We start from the raw sequence: 22,024 nt of genomic DNA, 5'->3' as shown, positions 1-22,024 counted from the left end.
TACAATTTGTACAGAAACCAGATGGCAGTTATAAGAGTCGGGGGCATGAAAAGGAAGCAGTGGTTGGGAAAGGAGTGAGGCAGTGTTGTAGCCTGTACCCAATGCTATTCAAACTGTATACTGCGCAAGCAGTACAGGAAACAAAAGAAAAATTCGGAGTAGGTATTAAAATCCATGGAGAAGAAATAAATACTTTGAGGTTCGTCGATGAGATTGTAATTCTGTCAGATACAGCAAAGGACCTGGAAGAGCAGCTGAACGGAATGGACAGTGTCTTGAAAGGAGGATACAAGATGAACATCAATAAAAGCAAAACGTGGACAATGGAATGTAGTCGAATAAAATCGGGTGATGCTGCGGGAATTAGATTAGGAAACGAGATGCTTAAAGTAGTAAATGAGTGTTGCTAGTTCTGGAGCAAAATAACTGATGATGGCCAAAGTAGAGAGGATATAAAATGTAGACTAAAAATGGCAAGGAAAGCGTTTCTGAAGAAAAGAAATTTGTTAACATCGAGTACAGATTTAAGAGTCCGGAAGTCGTTTTCGAAAGTATTTGTATGGAGTGTAGCCACGTATGGAAGTGAAACGTGGACGATAAATAGTTTAGATAAGAAGAGAATAGAAGCTTTCGAAATGTGGTGCTACAGAAGAATGTTGAAGATTAGATGGGTAGATCATATAACTGATGAGGAGGTACTGAATGGAATGGGGGAGAAGAGAAATTTGTGGCACAACTTGACTAGAAGAAGGGATCGGTTGGTAGGGTATATTCTGAGGCATCAAGGAATCACCAATTTAGTACTGAAGGGCAGAGTGGAGGGTAAAAATCGTAGAGGGAGACCACGAGATGAATACACTATACAAATTCAGAAGGATGTAGGTTGCAGTAGGTACTGGGAAATGAAGACGCTTGCACAGGATAGAGTAGAATGGAGAGCTGCTTCAAACCAGTCTCTGGTCTGAAGACCACAACAGCAACAACAACAACAACTGAGTCTCAGTTTCTTCTGATCGTCCTTCATTGGTTTTGCATTTCTTAAAAAAAAAATCTTAGTTTTCTTTTGTAAAGTTAACTGTGGTGTCAAAGAGAGATTCCACACCCACCGGCATTTTACTGTTGGCAATGGAAATGCACATTTCCAACAGACGCTGACAGCGGTCGCATGGGGCCCGGCGGATCCAATGATGCGTGCCCACTGAGTCACACCTTCTGCAGCTCCGACTACAAGCGCCGTCTGCTGCAGCGATGGAGGGCGGCCAGCGGCAGCTACACAGCCCAGTTTCAGTCGCAGTCTTCAGTTTTAATAAGCCTTCGAAAGTTTTTTGGAAATTTGTGGTAAGGTCTTATGAGACCAAACTGCTGAGGTCATTGGTCCCTAAGCCTACACGCTACTTCATCTAATTTAAACTAACTTGTGCTATGGACGACATACACACCCATGCCCGAGGGAGGACTCGAGCCTCCGACGGGCGGAGCTGCACGAACCGTGAAACCGCGAGAAGGCACCTCAGATCGTGCAGCTACCTCACACGGCTCGAAAGTTCGCACATGCATAATAGTGGGAGCGTAACATTGCATTTTTTGTAAGGTTTCTTCATAACGCTTGGAGAAAGCTACAAGTTAAGTAAAACTTCTGTTAACCGTATTTACGTTTTACTTTCCTACGACGACAGCTGCTGTACTACTCTGTAGCCCATGTCTCCTAACCATTGTGTAGAAGTAATACATAACAGTAAGCGTATCTCCATCCAGATTAAAACGCTGCATTCTGCTTAACAACTGGACTACGATGCAACTGAAAATATAGCCGGCTACTCGAAGTGAACAAATTTGCTTCACTAAGCATACGAATGCTATTAAATATAAAGTCTTAGGAAGTAAAGAAACACCAGATTATTTCTGTGCATGGCTCTTAGAATATGGACCAAGTCCTCATCTACCACCCCAAAGAAAGGTGCATATCTGAGTTTGAGTCACTGTGTTTGGAACTGTCAACTGTTAATTGTCAAGTAGGGTATGCATGCACAAACGCACACACACACACACACACACACACACACACACACACACACACACACACACAATAAATGTTCAAAGTTTAGTTCCACGCTACCATTCACTTCGCGTTATGCTAGTTGTAGCACTCAAAGCCTTAAATAAAGAAAATATAGACTCGAGCGCCAAAGGGACTGCTATAGGCATGCGTATTCAAATACAGAGATATGTAAACAGGCAGGACGGAACTGCAGTCAGGAACACCTGTATAAGACAACAAGTGTCTGTTGCAGTTGTCAGATCGGTTACTGCTGCTACAATGGCAGGTTATCAAGATTTAAATGGTAATTAATTGAAACCCTCAGCTGCCGACAGGTGTTGTTGATATACCTCGATGGGGACAGCTGAAAATGTGTGCCCCGACCGGGACTCGAATCTGGTATCTCCTGCTTACATGGCAGACGCTCTATCCATCTGAGCCACCGAGGACAGAGATGAATAGCGCGATTGCAGGGACTTATCCCTTGCACACTTTCCGTGCATCTGTGTCCTCGGTGGCTCAGATGGATACAGCGTCTGCCATGTAAGCAGGAGATCCCGGGTTCGAGTCCCGATCGGGTCACACATTTTCAGCTGTCCCCATCGAGGTATATAAAAAACACCTGCCGGCAGCTAAGGGTTTCAATTAATTATCATTTATTCTAGAGAAGCTGCACGGTCATCAATGGTATCTGTCCTTTCAAGAACAGTTACTATCTTCATATATCAAGATTTAAGTGAGTTTGAACGGGGTGTTCTGGTCGGCGCACGAGCGATGGACACAACATCTCAAAGGTGCCGATGAAGTGGAGATTTCCACATACGACCAATTCACGAGTGTACCGTGAATATCAGGAATCCATTAAAACATCAAAACTCCGACATCGCTGTGGCCGGAAAAAGATCCTGCAAGAATGGGACCAATGACGACTGAAGAGAACCGTTCTACGTGGCAGAAGTGCAATCCTTCCGCAAATTGCAGCAGATTTCAATGCTGGGCCATCGACAAGTGTCAGCGTGAGAACTATTCAACGAAACATCATCGATACGACACAAAGCTTGACGCCTCGCCTGGGCCCGTCAACACCGACAGTAGACTGTTGAAACTGGAAACATGTTGCCTCTTGAGATGAGTCTCGTTTCAAATTGTTTCGAGTGGGGGACGTGTACGGGTATGGAGACCTCATGAATCAGTGGACACTGCAAGTCAGCAGGGGGCTGTTCAAGCTGGTGGAGGCTCCGTAATGGAGTGGGGCGTGCACAGTTGGACTGATATGGGACCCCCAATACGTCTTGATATGACTCTGACAGTTGGCACGTACATAGCCATCCTGTCTGATCACCTGCATCCACTCATGTCCATTGTGCATTCCGACGGACTTCGACAATTTCAGCAGGAGAATGTGACTCCACATACATCTAGAATTGCCACAGAGTGGCTCCAGGAACACTCTTCTATATTTAAACACTTCCGCTGGCCACCAAACTCCGCAGACATGAACGTTATTGAGCATATCTGTAATACCTTGCAACGTGCTGTTCGGAAGAGATCTCACCCCCTCGTACTCTTACGGATTTATGGACAGCCCTGCAGGATTCATGGTGTCAATGCCCTCCAGCACTACTTCAGACCGAGCGAGGTGGCGCAGTGGTGTAACACTGGACTCGCATTAGGGAGCACGACGGTTTAATCCCGCGTCCGGCCATCCTGATTTAGGTTTTCTGTGATTTCCCTAAATCGCTCCAGGCAAATGCCGGGATGGTTCCTTTGAAAGGGCACGGCCGACTTCCTTCTCCGCCCTTCCCTAATCCGATGAGACCGATGACCTCGCTGTCTGGTCTCCTTCCCCAAAACAACCCAACCCATTACTTCAGACATTAGTCGAGTCCATACCACGTCGTGTTGCGGCACTTCTGCGTGCTCGCGGAGGTCCTACACGATATTAGGCAGATGTACCAGTTTCTTTGGCTCCTCAGTGAACTGCAACTAAGTTTTCGTCTAATTAGTGATTCAATACTTAGAGATGAAATTTAACATCTGTAGCACCACTGTAAAGTAGAATTTTTATTACAAATCTTTGTGTCTCAGCTTATCAACAATGTCCATTGTAATCCTCCTCCTTCCTATATATTTTCGAAACACTGAGACAAAAAGTGTTTAGTTCTAAACTAAAGTTGTGTCAAGTAATTAAATGATATTATTTGAAATATTACAAGAGTTCTGCAGCAGGTAATGTGATATAATTACTTGTATACTCGTACTTAGCTTGAAAAGATTGATGGCGCACACGATTGTTGATTGTGATAAATCTTCATTATATTTCACAGCGAAAGTCCTGGATTTTCCGTTTGTTGATTATATATGTGTGTGGACCGGGTTTCATACTTTTTTCAAATGAGCATCCACATTACATAAATTCTTGTTTTATTAACAATATTTACTTCCAACAGTTCACATGCTGGGTTGTAATAACTGCTGCCTTGCGACAGCTCACAACTGCTCTGATCTTATACCGGCACACGTACTTTCATGACAGTACATAACTATTTTTATATTATTACAGTAATAATTTTTGTAATTTACAATGAAAACAAGTTTTTAATGAATTTAAATATTACAGCATATGTCAGAAATGAGTAACTGATTTTAAATAACTTTCTGTGATAAATTTGGTAAAATAAATGTCTTCACGATTAATATACAAATATGTAAAATTTCATTAAAAACAAATCGATGTTCCAATTACCTGCAATAACACGAAATATAATCCAAAATGTTTATCGTGTTATATAAATAATGGTGCTCCAAGGCGTACTGAATGCTATTAGTGTTAAGTTTGTTTACATAATGAGCATTATTCCGTCACTTTTTGAAATTTTATTAACATATTTTATTTTGCAGGTCAGTTATTATTCCCAGTTCTATTACGCAATGATTAGTTTAAGCTGAAAATCAAAACAAAATCTCATATACACGAGGTATCTCCACAAAGTAAGTACCGTTTTGTTATATAAAACAGACGTGTACAGATACAGAAAAAATATTTATTGTACAAAAATCTACAACTGTTAAACTACTTTTCTACATAGCTTCTGAAATTTTGTAGGCACTTGTCATAGCGTGGCACAAGTTTTTGTATCCCTTCTTCATAGAAGGTTGCCGCCTGTGTATTCATCCATGAGGTAACATGTTCTTTCAGCTCGCCATCATCGTTGAAGTGTTGACCACTAAGGACAGATTTTAGGTGTAAGAAGAGATGAAAGTCACTAGGAGCGGGGTCCAGGCTGTATGGAGGATGATAATACGCGTCCCAGTGAAATTCCCTAAGAGTGGTTTGGTCACATTCGCCCTGTGGGGTCGGGCATTATCGTAGAAAAAGACACACCTTTTGACAGTAGTTCTCGTGCTTGTTCTGTATTGCGCAGCGCGATTTCGTAATTTTCTTGCAGTTACAATGTGCTTTGATTGTTTGGTCTCGTGGTAAGAAATCAATCAGCAAAATGCCTTTTCTGTCCCAAAAAACGGTGCACATGACTTTTCGAGGTGTCAAGATTTTCTTGGGCTTAAGCTTCGTTGGGGATGAAGTGTGTCTCCATTCCATTGATTGCCGTTTTGTTTCAGGGGTGTCGTACAATACCCAAGTTTCATCCCCCGTGACTATCCGATAAAGAAAACCATCACCTTCTTCATTGTAGCGTGTCAAAAACTGAAGTGCAGTGCCTCTCCGTTATTTTTTTGTGTTGTTCAGTAAGAATTTTGGGTACCCGCTGTGAGAAAAGTTTTCGAAATTTCAGTTTTTCAGCAACAATTTAATTAATTACTGATCTTGAGATTTGCGGAGCTTCCATAGCAACGGCACTAAGTGTAAACTTACGGTTGTGTTTAATCTTATCTTCAATTGTGTGAACCAGTTCATCAGTAACCACTTCGTTCTTCATCGTGCACTTGATCACGTCCTTCATTGAACAGTCTGACCCATCTTCTAACCATTGAATTACTCATAGCATTTTGTCCGTAAGCCTCGCAGATTTGCCGAGGAATTTCCTTTAGTTTAACTCTCTTTGCATTTAGAAAACGGAATCGCAGATCTGATTTCACACGCGGCGGCATTTTCAATTGCGGCTGACATTATAAAGAAGCACTACAAAGCACACGTCGGCAGCAGCGATCTGAAAATGGCGTAAATGTATTTTCCTTGAGTCAGAGTAACTGCCGCGCATGTTCGGAACTGCGAACGTAGCGCTGCCGCGGATAGAAATAGAAACGGAACTTACTTTGTGGACGACCCTCGTATGTTTATACAACAATGTTACAGTGTATCAGGTTGTTTATTAAAAAGATGTATCATATACAGTGGAACGTCACATAGCGAGCTTAATTCGTTCCAGAATCTTACTCGTTGTACGAAACACTCGATAAGCGAAACAATTTGTCCCATGTACATTAATGTAAAATACGATAATGCGTTCCATGCAGAAGAAGTAATAAAAGTTTATCTTAGTCATGCCATTTATTCAAAGAAAATTATACATACAGTTTTATGTACTTTATTATGCACAATACATAACTAATTCTTTTTTACTAGGAAGCTATCTATAGTCATTTGTTTCTGCCGACGCTTCAGCACTTGGCGAAAATGCGACACAGCATCATCGTCAAATAAATTTGTACCGCACTTGCCACTGCTTTATTGGGGCGATGATTTTCAATGTACGATGCAACCGATTCCCATGCTTTCAGCATTTCTCCTATTGCGCCACAAGATTGCTGATTTGCTGTTACTGCCTCCTCCTCCTCCTCCCCCTCTGAGGATCTCCTCAACACAACTTCCTGCTGTGAAACAATCTGCAACTCTGTAAGCTCTTCGGTGGTCATTTCTTGGCTGTGATCTTCCACAGGCTCATCGATATCATTGCTATCCTCTTCTAGTCTCATGCTCTAGGCCAAAGACACAACTTATTGACTACAGGCTCCATAAGCACTGACTCAAACGCCTGTGTCACATTCGATGACGCACTCCAGCCAAAGCACCTTCCACACAGGGGTGAGAATTCACTGGTAACCACTTCTCACTCCTTTTTTATCATCTTGACGCAGGCAGCGACGTTGAAGTGATGGTTTCAAAACTCTTTGGGAGTGAGACTAGCAGCTTCAGTCAACTCAAAGCATCGTTCGAAGGTTGCTTTAGTGTAGAATTTTTTAACGTTAGAAACAATCTGCTGGTCCATAGGATGGAGTAACAGAGTGGTGTTGGACGGCAGAAATTGGATCCTGATGAATTGAAATTCTTCAAGGAGGTGATCTTGTGGGCCTGGAGACTGGGCAGCAGCGTTGCCCATAACAAACAAGACATGGAGTGTGTAACAAGACATCCTTCTCTAGCATTACTTTTCCTCAACATTAGTAGTCGATACCAATATTATTTTTCGAATTTGCACAGGTCAGTATTATCTCAGTTGCTTTTCTGAAAACTTTCATATGATTTTATACACAGTGCATGGGGGCTTAATTAAATATGATTGAAAATATTTTTAGTTTTTTTTAGTAGCTGTGTGTCCGATTACGCTGTTTCGTAAACGGTTGGCCCTGACTAGTATTATTACGCTATCTGACTGCAAAGAACAACAACAAAGAATGAAATGAAAATTTTCATAAACACAGTTAATTAATTAAGTCCCCAGCAACTATAAAACCTACTAAACCAAAGCACAAGTATAACTGTTCTGTATGTGGAAGTGTGACTCAACGCACATCTGGCACGGTTCTTCTTGAACAAGACAAGAATTTTTAAATACCATTTATACAGAAGTAACTAAAGGAAATAAAAATACCATAATTACTCAAGAAAACCAGAATTACACTCTAATACAAGAACACAAGCCAGATGCTTTGTTGACTGAACCTGTCATGACGCATTATTTAAAACATGGAAATAATGAAAAAAACACGCAATATTTTACCTTCATATATATTGACGAAAAGCACTCTGATCGTTACAATATCTTCATTAGAATAACATCTGCTATCTCTCCCATCAAATAACTAGATAAAACATGGAACAAGCACTCCTTACTACAACATCTCGACAAGCCTTGCCCACTCGCACATCTCAACACGAACTGTCTTCTACGAGCTCTGCCCACGCACTGACTACCACGAGCTCTCAACAAGCACTGACTGCCACGAGTTCTTAACAGGCACTGTGGAGGCGGCAGAATAATACACTTTGGCGCAATCTCTGGCGCAGTGGCTCAGTGTAGCCACCTTTCATATGCCCCTCCTCCACAGGCCAGAATTTGATGGTATTTTTGCCAGCATTGGTGGTGAAAATACCACCAAATTCGTCCAGAAAAATACAGACAAAAATAAAAGATAATATTAATACCTAAATATCACATAATTAGTTAAAATTTTGGCTTTGCACTGACCTTTCAATAACCTAATATATAAAATACAGTAGGCAATACAAATTCTTTTCATACATGTGGCTTTACATAATAGATTACACAATACATAACAAATCAGTTTATACAAATGTTCACATAAAATTCTTTTAATTATTCAAAAAAAAAAAAAACAAATAGTTGATAATTCCAGCCCAGCAATGGTCAACAGGTGCACACACCAACAAGTGACATCATTTCAGCAGAAGCAGTCCATCAGTTGCACCCAGCAATGTTGAGCAGGTGCAGACACCAACAAGTGACATCATTTCAGTAGAAGCAGTCCATCAGTTGCACCCAGCAATGTTGAGCAGGTGCAGACACCGACAAGTGACATCATTTCAGTAGAAGCAGTCCATCAGTTGCACCCAGCAATGTTGAGCAGGTGCAGACACCGACAAGTGACATCATTTCAGTAGAAGCAGTCCATCAGTTGCACCCTGCAATGTTGAGCAGGTGCAGACACCAACAAGTGACATCATTTCAGTAGAAGCAGTCCATCAGTTGCACCCAGCAATGTCGAGCAGGTGCAGACACCAACAGGTGACTTCATTTCAGTAGAAACAGTTCATCAGTTGCACCGAGCAATGTTGAGCAGGTGCAGACACCAACAAGTGACATCATTTCAGTAGAAGCAGTCCATCAGTTGCACCCAGCAATGTTGAGAGCAGGTGCAGACACCAACAAGTGACATCATTTCAGTAGAAGCAGTCCATCAGTTGCACCGAGCAATGTTGAGCAGGTGCAGACACCAACAAGTGACATCATTTCAGTAAAAACAGTCCATCAGTTGCACCGAGCAATGTTGAGCAGGTGCAGACACCAACAAGTGACATCATTTCAGTAGAAGCAGTCCATCAGTTGCACCCAGCAATGTTGAGCAGGTGCAGACACCGCCAAGTGACATCATTTCCATACAAGTAGTCCATCAGTTGCACCTAGCAATGATGAGCAGGTCCAGAGAGCAGTCCATGATATTCACTATCACTGATCACACTGTTCATCAGAGTATATAAGCACAAATTAAACATGTCCTAGTGGCACCAATCATGTAGAAAAAGTACAAGTAACAGTCCATAATATTCACTATCACTGATCACACAGTTCATCAGCAGAAATTAATCATTCCTAAGTGTCACACATTATGTTGAAAAAGTGCAGGTAACAGTTCACAATATTTACCTTCACTAATCAGACAGTTCAGGCATGAACAATAGTTTGAATGCACATACAAACGCTTTTACACTAAACATACAAATCATAACAAACACACAAATGATGTCAGATAATTTTCATATTTACTATTACAAATACTCAAACATCAGTAAACCTATAATATTTATGGGTGTCAGTGCAAGCCACTACAAACAAATAAAATAATATTTACGAGATAGGTGGGTAGGATTAGGAAAGGAAAACACACAAAACACACTCATTCATCTTTCATCCACATTTAGTACTACTGTGTAATTGAATGGTGTTAACTGTGTAAATGTAATTCTGTCAAAATCTGATGTTCATCATGTGTATCAAGTAGTAGTGGCAGCAATGTATAACAGTCAATAATAGTTAGGTCAACGTCATAGTCATCATGTCAAGACCAATGTTTGCCAAGCCAGATCAAATGTACTGTTGTTGAACAACTGTCAGTGAGCCAAGATATGCAAATACTTCCTCTCTTCAAAAAAAAGTATATACTGCTTAGTGATGTAACAAAGTGTGTATAGACTATCTTCCTTCTACTTTAGTGTTCTAGTCTGCTATCTTCATCCTCCTTGTTCCGTAAGACCAACAAAAAAAAATATGCATCTCACTTACTTTACCTCTTATCCACCAAAACTCCAATAATCATCAACTTCACACAATCTCAATAATACCTCAATAATACCTCTTCAATACGTCGATACATATAAACCTTATTGCCAATATATGCTCCTCACTTACTTTACCTCTTATCCACCAAAACTCCAATAATCATCAACTTCACACAATCTCAATAATACCTCAATAATACCTCTTCAATGCGTCGATACATATAAACTTTATTACCAATATCATTTCACTTCCATAACAACTCTTTCCTCTAGTCAGTCTCCTCGAACAAGTACAGATAAAATCCTAGTGCAAACCTCATCATCCCATACAATCCGAAGACACATTGTCAACACACAACCTCTGTGTAATCCTTCTGAGCCAAATCTTCTACTCATTATGAATTATAAACAAAAGAAATGCATACATGACCTCTAACAGACTTAGTTCGAATAACTCTCAGTAATTAAGTACGATTACGGAATGTGAATGATCATAATATTTCACAGTGTGTACAACACTTCAAGAATTATGGCAGAAGCAAACATGTGGAGTATTTTTTGTGTCAAGTGTCACTTCCTATTTCAATTGCTCACGAAGAATGCAGTGTAATAATTGTTAATGGTCTAAACCTAGTAATGGTATGTCATGTCGTTAGCTTCCTTCCTATTAGCATAAATTTATACAGCTTCCATAAAACCTCCAGCTCATGTGACTTCAACGAAGTTCTTTGTACCAATGTCGTTCGTCGAATTATAGCAGTTCATTTTCTTTTCTTAAAAATATAAGGCACTGAGCGTAAGCAAAACAAGCGCTAGCGAGTAAATATACCAGTAGTGAACAGAATGTCAACAAGTGGATGCAGCACAATTCTTACAACGAGGCTCTGCCAAGCGAACAATCTATAATTAATCCAATAGTGTGACCTAAACTCTCTGTTTGTACACAGTATATCATCATTTCTATACACCAAATTAAAGAGTAGTTATGACAACAACAGATATGTATAAATATGCAATCCATACGCATAGCAGCAAACATATGTTATCTAACATAATAAACAGGTCATTAGCATCATATCAGCATAAGCAAATAAATGTTCATATGTCATCTTAATAAGTAAACATGAAGGCGCAAGCAGATAAATCACAAAGTATAACTTACATACATAAACACAGTCAGCACAATTAATCAGGTTACAATTATAATTTAAATAAATAAGCACAGCAGGCACATAATTAAAAAAAATATGACATCAATGAAAAAGCATAGCAGCCAAGCGATGCATAATATATACAAATAACAATCCTGTTCATTAATAAAACATTGACAAAAATCAGAAAATGTACGCAAGCACGTCGCTTCACACGTAAATTCATAGAACATGAAATTAGCACAAAGTATGAATCACGTAATCGCGAGCAGCAAATTACGTCTAAAGTACGTACCTAAGTGGAAATATGTTACCTGAAAAATAAACTCAATTAATAGTTACCTTTTTAGTTTATTAGTTTCTTCTTGGAAATTACATTCTTCCTGAAAATTTCTCGATAGTAAGTCCTCTTAACGTCGGAGACACACAGAATTTACCTGAAGTTCTTAAATATTTTATAGAACCGTATCCTGAAAAATACTGAACGTTAATAACATAATTCATCAAGTCACTATAGCTTTATACTGAATTTAGTCGGAGAAATTAAACTGTGTATTTGTTTACGGCTGTCAGTGCATTCGCACTGAGCGCTCGATCAGCTGTAGGCGCGTGACGCAGGAAGCAATTGTTCGCGGTCAACGACTGCCTTGTGCGGCGCGCAGACTTGACTGTTGCTTTGAGTATGTGCCGCCGCCAAAACACAGCGCGGTATCCTTGTATTCTCCGCATGTTTACATGTAGCTGTTAGTTTCTCACAAGTATGTCATTCCACAATTTTTTTTTTAAAAGTATATCATTCCACAAAAATTTTTACGTTAGATATATGATGTATTCCTTTAGAGCGTCGAGATTTAAGAGTTTCTACTTCGACAGTGTTATCATGAATAATTTTGCGAATTCTATATGGACCGTTATAAAGCAGAAAAAATTTGCGACACAATCCTTTTCCTTTGTGAGACAAACGATGAGACTTAATTAACACCTTCTGACCAACTGACAAGATTTTGAACGACCAGGACGCTTAGCTGATTTCTCTCTTCTAGCAGCCGCAGATGCAATATTTTGCAGAGCCATGTTCACAACTTCAGAATGCCGTAGTTTCCGTGTAGGCGGAAAAGGAACGATTTCAGATATGCGATTTGTCGGTGCTTTATTTTTTAATACCAGTATAGGCGGTAAAGAAGTTGAATCATTAGAGAGTTCATTCAGAATGTTTTGAAAAATATGAAGATACTGATCTCACGTTCTGTGATTCTGATGACAATAAAGTCGACACAATTTATTGATTTCCTTCATCCATCTCTCTGAAGCGTTAGACTGAAGGTGAAAAAGTGAAATGAAAATTGGTTTAATTTTACGATGCTGTAGAGTACGAAGCCAAATTTTAGAACGAAACTGTGATCCATTATCTGATATAACCTTATCAACATGACCAACTTCTTTAAGAAAATGTTTGATAAAAGCGTTAGATGCTGAACGAGCTGTTGCTTTGCGTAAAGGTGTAAAACATACATATTTTGACGTCAACTCCACTGCTACGAAAATGTACGCAAAACCATTAGTAGAACGAACCACTGGACCGAACAAATCGACTGCAGCCATCTCCTTTAATTTCGCTGGAATGATAGGAAACAACGGTGCTCTGTGAGAAACTGTTGGCGGCTTAGCCTTTTGACATAATTTGCATTTGGCCAGAACAGATCGAATACGTTTTTCCATATTACTGAAGTAGCAATTTTCCCGTAATTTATGAAAGCATTTTCTGGGACCAAAGTGTGCATAACTGAAATGCGTATACCAAATCAGCTTATTAACCCACTCATCAGGAATACAAACTAACCAAACAGAGTTGTATACCGATTTTCGTTTAAAAAGAACTTTTCAGATAGATCGCAAAAACGAGGTGTGGCCAAATCGTCCAATCTAACAAAATGTCTAAGAAAATTACAGACACCAAGAAAACTACGAACATCACGTTTTGTGGTAGGAACAACATAATTACGAATAGCGTCTAATTTCTCTGGATCAGGAAGAATACCTTCTGTAGAAATAATGTGACCGAGAAATTTCACCTGAGAACGACCAAATTCAGATTTTTCTAAGTTCACTGTAATGCCAACTCTTGCAAAAATACGCAATAATGAATCCAAAATTTTGTTGTGCTCACTCCAAGAATGTTTAGCAATAAGAAAGTCGTCAACATACGAAGTAATATTGTCACGAAGATAAACAAGTAAAATTTCATTTAAACTACGAATGAATGCTGCTGAAAATATAGTAAGTCCAAACGGTAATTTCCGAAGTCACTTTTGGGTAAACCGGCATATCCGGTTATTGTTCACTTACTCTCTAGATAGATTGATAGTAGAAGAGTTGCTTTTGACAGATGCAAAGAATAGTAAAAGAGTAGGCAGCGGTGCAGAAAACTAAAAGAGAAATAGCACCACTACAGCTCGGGGCCCTATGCTCGCTACGGCACATATTCACTTAGAGTAGTGAATCCCCTGAGGACTTTAATAGCCGCACATAATTTCTAGTTTGTGACTTAGTGGCCAATTTGGTGGAAGTGCGTACATAAATTGACCTGACCATGAACATGGATGTATGTCGTTCTCAGAATTCCGGAAAATCTTAAATTTCCGGACAGTCAAAAAGTGTTTATAGTCAAAATTTTCGCCTCGTGGCGACAAAGACCCACCGCGTCTGTCCCAGTCCGAATGTCGATTATTGTCAAGTTCGCGCGTCTGGCGCTCTCTTGTCGCATCCCGTAAATGAAACAAATTATTTTCTTCAAACCCTTCTGCTAAACTAACACTTGTCAATTTATCTGAGATCTCCTCAACTCTTTCCGATGAGTCACTTAATTGTTCTTTCTGTTTATTTACGTCTTCTGTAAATGTCGCGACTCGGGTTTCGGTGTTGTCACATTTAGTAGTTAGCTGTTCACACTGTTGCGTTCTGTCATTTGGTACGGATTCCTCGATTCTTCCAATTATTTCTTCCTTATCGTGTGCACATTGTAAATTTAATTCTGAAAAGTTTTGTACTATCACGCGATCTCTTTCTTCCTGTTCCTCTTGTCTAATTTCTGTTGAAATTAAACTATTATTGTGAGCATTCAAAATTGGTTGCACTTCTTCTCTAATTTCTTTGTTTGATTCATCTTTCATGTTGAAACATGTCCCTATTCGTGAACTTAACTGTGTTGCCATTGCTTCCATCTCTGTTTTTAATTCAGATCGTAACTGTGATCCCATTGTTTTTAATTCAGATCGTAACTGTGATCCCATTGTTTTTAATTCAGATTCCAACTGTGATCCGACATTTAATATTGCACTCATTAACTGCTCCATTTTTTCTGTCGTTAACCACGTAATCTGAGAATTTTTCGATTGTGAAAAATTTTGAACTATTTCCGGACTATCTTCCCTACTTATTAAATTGTTTTCCACCACATTATTCATGATACTGTTATCCTGTGTTGGCGAGTTCGCCATGTCAACAATTTCGTTATTCTGACTATTCATCATTTTCGCCTGTTTCATTGATCGCGTAATCATTTACAAAACATAAAAAATTCGTCACTGTACGAAAATTACACACAATGACTCCTCATCTTCAACAATACCATTCACACAAAATATTTCCCTCAAACACGATTAACGAACAATTGAAATAATTGCACTAAATTGTCAAACGCGTAGACAAGACAACAAATTTAAATTTTGAAAAATACCATTAGAAGAATAACAATTACCAAATCTACACATGCAATACAGACTACAATTACTAAACTCAAGTTACTACAACAATACTACGGTCTACTATTTTTACAATCAGAAGATTCCAAGGGACGATCCGAAGCAGCGGTCGCCACGTGCATGGGGGCTTAATTAAATATGATTGAAAATACTTTGGGATTTTTAGTAGCTGTATGTCCGATTACGCAAGTCTCGTAAACGGTTGGCCCTGACTAGTATTATTACGCTATCTGACTGCAAAGAACAACAACAAAGAATGAAATGAAAATTTTCATAAACACAGTTAATTAATTAAGTCCCCAGCAACTATAAAACCTACTAAACCAAAGCACAAGTATAACTGTTCTGTATGTGGAAGTGTGACTCAACGCACATCTGGCACGGTTCTTCTTCAACAAGACAAGAATTTTTAAATACCATTTATACAGACGTAACTAAAGGAAATGAAAATACCATAATTACTCAAGAAAACCAGAATTACACTCTAATACAAGAACACAAGCCAGATGCTTTGTTGACTGAACCTGTCATGACGCATTATTTAAAACATGGAAATAATGAAAAAAACACGCAATATTTTACCTTCATATATATTGACGAAAAGCACTCTGATCGTTACAATATCTTCATTAGAATAACATCTGCTATCTCTCCCATCAAATAACTAGATAAAACATGGAACAAGCACTCCTTACTACGACATCCCGACAAGCCTTGCCCACTCGCACATCTCAACACGAACTGTCTTCTACGAGCTCTGCCCACGCACTGACTACCACGAGCTCTCAACAAGCACTGACTGCCACGAGTTCGTAACAGGCACTGTGGAGGCGGCAGAATAATACTCTTTGGCGCAATCTCTGGCGCAGTGGCTCAGTGTAGCCACCTTTCAACAGTATGTTATATTTCAAGCTAAAATTTATGAAAATGAATTGCTTTATAAAATATTTTATTTCCTATGTTATAATCGATAAGTACTAGTTCTGAATGTACAGTTAAAATTATTTTTTTAGAAACATTTCAAATTACGAATTATTTGTAAACTTAAACTACTATTATTAATTACGCAATCCTGTACTCTTTACTGTGTTTATTTCTGGATTCATTTATGAAATATTAATCGAAATTAATAATGTAACATAAACTAGTAGGGATTCATTAGTCAACAAGAATTGTAAACGCTTTGTAATATTGTTATTTCCGCAGGGTGTGAGAGTCGTAAGTTTGCCTCTGATGTGATCGGACGTATTTATGTATAGTAGGTGCGAACAATGTAATTTCGGCTTTGTTAATGTGAAAAATCAAAATATTGTATTACTAAAATGTGCGAAAATCGGTGGAAAATATATTTACGTAAAAAATTCTGCAACAACAATCTTCCAATTTGTTTAGCTCAAATCAACCGTGGGGATCTGATGTTACGTTTTCAGGTTCAAGAATTAGTCTCCTAGACAAAAGAACTGGAGCCTTCTCAGCATGACAAGCTAAGTAGACCTGAAAGTTTATTGTAATCTTCGCTCCTCTCGAATTTTCATAAAAGATTTTGCTTATTAATTTCTTGGACTGGGGATTATTTAATGTGGACGAGGAAGTAGGGGGGAAATTACAAGTGGCAGATTCATCATATTGTTTCACCGGAGAACAGAACACTTAACTCATCCTATCACAAAAAGGATCATGTGTCACCAAAGCCTTGTTGTTGGACCTCCACATCACATTTAACCTCCTGCTCTGGACCTCACATTTTTGAAGGCTCGTGGAGTTTCTGAATGGTAAACAATCAGCTGTTTAATTTTCAAATCGCCGCTTGCACTGGCACAGAATAGCAGTTTGAAACGGTCTGTCATTGGCTTGTGACCGGGCAATGCATTCTCCTCTGCTGTTATAAATGTACGCTTCTGCATCTTTTTTCCAGAATAGACCCGTCTCGTCACAATTAAAAACCTGCTGCGGCAGATAACCCTCAGAATGTACGAGCATCTTGAAGTTGCTGACGCAGTTCTCAGCTGACTTTGTGCCTGAGCTGGCCTTTTCGCCGTGCCTCACAACACTGTGGATGCCAGTTCTTCACTTACAGCCGCACGGGATTAGCCGAGCGGTCTGGAGCGCTGGTGTGGCTGGTCCCGGTGCAGGTTCGAGTCCTCCCTCGGGCATGGGTTGTGTGTGTTTGTCCTTAGGATAATTTAATTTAAGTAGTGTGTAAGCTTAGGGATTGATGACCTCAGCAGTTAAGTCCCGTAAGATTTCACACACATTTGAACATTTTCTTCTCTTAAACTTCTCGAACCATCCACGGCTTCCCTTAACCACTTCTTCCGCCGCTGAAGATCCCGGGTCCTGCTTAACGAGATCGGCGAAAATCAGTCTCGCTTTCTCACAAATGATGTTCTCGTTAATAGTATCGCCTTGCAATTGCTTTCCATTTATCTCTATAAGGAGGAACCTTTCGACATTATCCAAAACACGAAACTCTTGTCACTCCCTTTGAAGCATCTATTTCCTTAATTTTGTCCTTTTTCTCAAAGTTAGTGCAAGTAGTTGATGTAGACTGATTGTGTGTGCGTGCTAAATCAGCACGTTCGCGTTTTTCAGTGATTTTACGTTTCATTTCTAAGGCAATGTTCTTTATCTTATGGTCGTCTCCACAATGAGATTTTCACTCTGCAGCGGAGTGTGCACTGATATGAAACTACCTAGCAGATTAGAACTGTGTGTCGGACCGAGACTCGAACACGGGACCTTTGCTTTTCGCGGGCAAGTGCTCTACCATCTGAGCTATCCAAGCACGACTCACGCCCCGTCCTTACAGCTTCGCCTCTGCCAGTACCTCGTCTCCTACCTTCCAAACTTTGCAGAAGCTCTCCAGCGAACCATGCAGAACTAGCACTCCTGAAAGAAAGGATATTGCGGAGACATGGCTTAGCCACAGTCTGGGGGATGTTTCCTGTGTGAGATTTTTGCTCTGCAGCGGAGTGTGCGCTGATATGAAACTTCCTGGCAGATTAAAACTGTGTGCCGGACCGAGACTCGAACTCGGAACCTTTACCTTTCGCGGGCAAGTGCTCTACCATCTGAGCTATCCAAGCACGACTCACGCCCCGTCCTCACAGCTTTACTTCTGCCAGTACCTCGTCTCCTGCCTTCCAAACTTTGCAGAAGCTCTCCTGCGAACCATGAAACGAGACGAGGTACTGGCAGAAGTAAAGCTGTGAGGACGGGACGTGAGTCGTGCTTGAGTAGCTCAGTTGGTAGAGCACTTGCCCGAGAAAGGCAAAGGTCCCGAGTTCGAGTCTCGGTACGACACACAGTTTTAATCTGCCAGGAAGTTTCTTATGGTCGTCTTCTTGCGGCCTTATCTTCGGGGGTATTTCTACGAAGGTTATTAAAATTTGTACAAAAACAACACACTCTGTGAAGACAAGTTTAGAAAAATGTGTGGTCGCAAGCTGCACCAAGACGGTACAGAAAGAGCGCTAAACCCAGACTGCAGTACGTACTGAAATGAAATGAGCGTATGGCATTTTTGGCCGGGAGGCCCCATACGTACTAAAGACAATGTTCATATGCTGCTGTCGACAATGAAAGATGTTCATATTGAAGAACGTTTCCCCTGCTGCGCGCGAACAGCTCGTGACGCCACACTAAATCGCCGTCATTCGTTATGCGAAACATCGCTCCTTAAGCGAGTCATCCTGTTTACAATTTGTTTTGCTCGTTATGCAATTTGAGCGCCGCAGGTGCTAGTCAAGCGAAGTTCCACTGTATCGCAATTTGTGAATCTCGGCGTTGTACATACACAGTATTAATTGACACTACTTGGACAGACGGCGAATAAAAAAAGAGCTGTCATCGTTTAATTTTAGTCCAGAACGTATGAGTATATCGAACTGGAGGTTCCCAGCATCACGGAAGTGTCTTTAGCCATATCGGCTCTTTTCGTGGCTGGTGGCTGTTAGTGCAAAATTAATTACAGGGAGTACTTCGAGTGTCTGATTTCACACACTTGCGCATTGACGCTCGCCCTATATGTATGTTTCTATGAATAACGTGTGATTTTCATATTTCTCTTAATTGTACGCTTGGGAGAAAGATTAAGGTTTAATTTGCGTTCGGCGAATTAAAGACTACACCTGCTCGGGTTATTTTGGGCTTCCAAACAGTATGCAGCGCATGCTCGTCAGGGCGAAAAAAACTGCTTCGTCAGCTTACTCCGCTGAGTCACTGTGTAATGAACAGAAGGCATTGTTTACCGCGATGTTTGAGAACATAGCGGACTCTCTCGTGGCAATTATCGTAACGGTAGATATCCCCGCAGCCTGTATCAGTGGTGCTTGAGCAGAGGGCGCCATGAGTTGTGATTGCGTAACGCGTGTCAGAGCCGTTATCCGCGCTGCACACGACCACTGAGAGAGAGTAATAAACAGGCAGATGTGGCGCCCGTCTACAACTCATAAGTCCTACCGCCTGAGAACATGTCTTCCGTAATGCGCCGCGGACTCGCGAGGGGTAAGTACACAGTGTGTCATGTTGATCTTGAGTACCTCAAATAACTTTCTGTCCAGAAGCAAAATAAAAAAAAAAAAATGTATCAAACAAATGTTGTTTACCGTATTTTACGAGCTATAAGACGCACTTCTTTCTTCGAGAAATTGCCTCCAAAATTCACGTGCGTCTTATATTCTAAATTAATATGAAAATATCCAGTGTTTGATTTAAAATTTCTGTCTGTCTTAAAAATGGCCATACGTTCGATGCCACGGGAAATCTATCTCTATGTGGCAACATTGCATTCAATTGGCAGCCACAGTGCACCGAAGCGACGAACATGAGTTGCGGGGGTTCACAGCAGTGCCTCCCTCACGCTCCGCCGTGCCGCCTCAAACCCAGAACACTGTGTAGTAGACTTGGCCACTGTTTCTATGTTTCGATACGGTGTATCGATACGTGCAACTGTTTCAGTGTTTCGGAACGGCTGTGGTTCACTGTTTCGAAACAGTGGTGTTTCATGCCGCCCCTGTCTCGGATAACCGGACCAGAGTCGATCTCGAGCCATACACAGAAACTGTATCGTTGTTTCAAAATAAGGCTGTTTCAGTCCACCTGTGCTTGGAACGGAAATTGTATCGAAACAGTGATGTTTCATTCCGCTCTGTGTCGGACGAGATTCGGGCTCGGCACAGGTACTGAAACACAACATACCACTTCATGAAACACTTTCGATAGTGTCGAAATCTTTTTGACAGGCAATAGCATGAAGCTTAAGATATCCGAAAATAAAGCTTCATTTCTAGCAGATTGCCCTATTCCGAAATGGCGTAACATCTGCTTTATAAACACTAACCAAACAATAAAACAACGTATACTACTCACATTCAAAATAATAAATATGTGAAAATCATTCAGTTAAATTACACTTTTTTTATAACATACGCTTCTCTGTTCATGTACAGTAATCATATTAAGAAATGCAAGTAAGCCTACAACATTTTGAATTAAAAAAGGCGTAGAGTGACAGTTATTAGACATATACATAACTTTGATGTAGGTATAATTGCAATCAATCTGTTTGACATATCACTTATAGTGTAATGGTGAACGGGAAGGGCTGGGTAGCATGGTGAATTTACAGTAACGGTTCGAAACACCTTGAAAGACAAAATTTTTTCTGTTATATTTTGTTATTTATTCGAATTATTTAGCGTTATTTGTGAGTCTATAGTCAATGTGCCTATTATCCACAATGATTCCCTTTGTGTGAATGGAAATTAGCATACTAACGGAATGTGGGAATCTCAGTAGCATATCCGTAGTTTCTGCAGTTTGCTCCCACCTTCAGTTCCGTTCGTGGTGGTTCTTCTGTCTTCAGCTAAGGCTGTCCTCAGCCAACCGAAAAGTATGAAAGTCACACGAGACGAAAGCAGTGCATTTGCTGCAGGAAATATGAAACTGCCAATATGCCTAAGAGATAGTTTCATACTTCGTGCGATATGATTAGCGCTCTCGCACCTCATTTGTGTTTATATGGACATACTTATACAGTAGACATTCAAGATGATAAAATGTGTAGGTTTATTAGATTACAAAACACAAACTGTTTCACTGCTTCGAAACAGCATATCGAAACATTACATTGTACTGTTTTATTTGTTTCGAAACAGTTACGTGTTTCAGTTTGCCCATCTCTACTGTGTAGCCTTCGGTGCGTCATTGCAGCTATGGTGCCAGTGAACTTGAATTGAAAGTAATTTGTGTTATCGGTAACAGCACAATACCTTTGTTAATAGCTACTTTCGTAGCGGAAAAAAATTAAAGGTATTCATACGATGCCGGCTATAAATAGAAAATAATAGCATATGCAGAAGAACATGGGAACAGAGCAGCTGAGCAGCATTTCGGCCCTCCAGTAGCAGAAAAAACCATTCGCGATTAGCGGGATAATAAAGAAGAACTGAAATAAATGAGGAAGACTAAATAATAGAAACAGAGGACTGAGTGCAAACTGGCCAAAACTAGAAGATGACGCATTGAAACTGGTTCAACGTCACCGTCGGAATGGAACTGGAATCAATACAAAACTGATTCAAATACACGCTTGTAAGTTAGCGCTACAGTGGAACTTAACAGACTTTAAGGGTGGAGTTGGTTGGTGCTACAGGTTTATGAAGCGTCATGGACTTAGCACGCGATCCAAAACGAAGTATCTCAGAAATTGCCACAAGATTGTGAAGAGAAAATATTATCTTTCCGTCGCTTTATTATTCAACATCGAAAGAAAACCAGCGTGGAACTAAGCCAAATAGCAAATTTAGGCGAAACT

At 40.2% G+C, this 22,024-nt stretch overlaps 1 protein-coding gene across 1 annotated transcript in view; it reads left to right on the top strand.

Annotated features, from left to right (window-relative positions):
- The first annotated feature begins 19,619 nt into the window (after nucleotides 1-19,619).
- The window catches only part of LOC124787974 (alanine--glyoxylate aminotransferase 2, mitochondrial-like), a 188,286-nt gene continuing 185,881 nt past the window's right edge, over nucleotides 19,620-22,024 (top strand). The window contains exon 1 of the mRNA XM_047254987.1: nucleotides 19,620-19,713. Within this exon, the coding sequence (XP_047110943.1) occupies nucleotides 19,680-19,713 (34 nt within the window). The 5' untranslated portion in view covers nucleotides 19,620-19,679. The remainder of the gene's footprint in view (nucleotides 19,714-22,024) is intronic.

This window comes from Schistocerca piceifrons, chromosome 3 (assembly GCF_021461385.2).
Source record: "Schistocerca piceifrons isolate TAMUIC-IGC-003096 chromosome 3, iqSchPice1.1, whole genome shotgun sequence".
Classification (NCBI taxonomy): domain Eukaryota; kingdom Metazoa; phylum Arthropoda; class Insecta; order Orthoptera; family Acrididae; genus Schistocerca; species Schistocerca piceifrons.
Note: the sequence above shows the minus strand (reverse complement) of the source record. Positions and strands in the feature narration are given on the sequence as shown.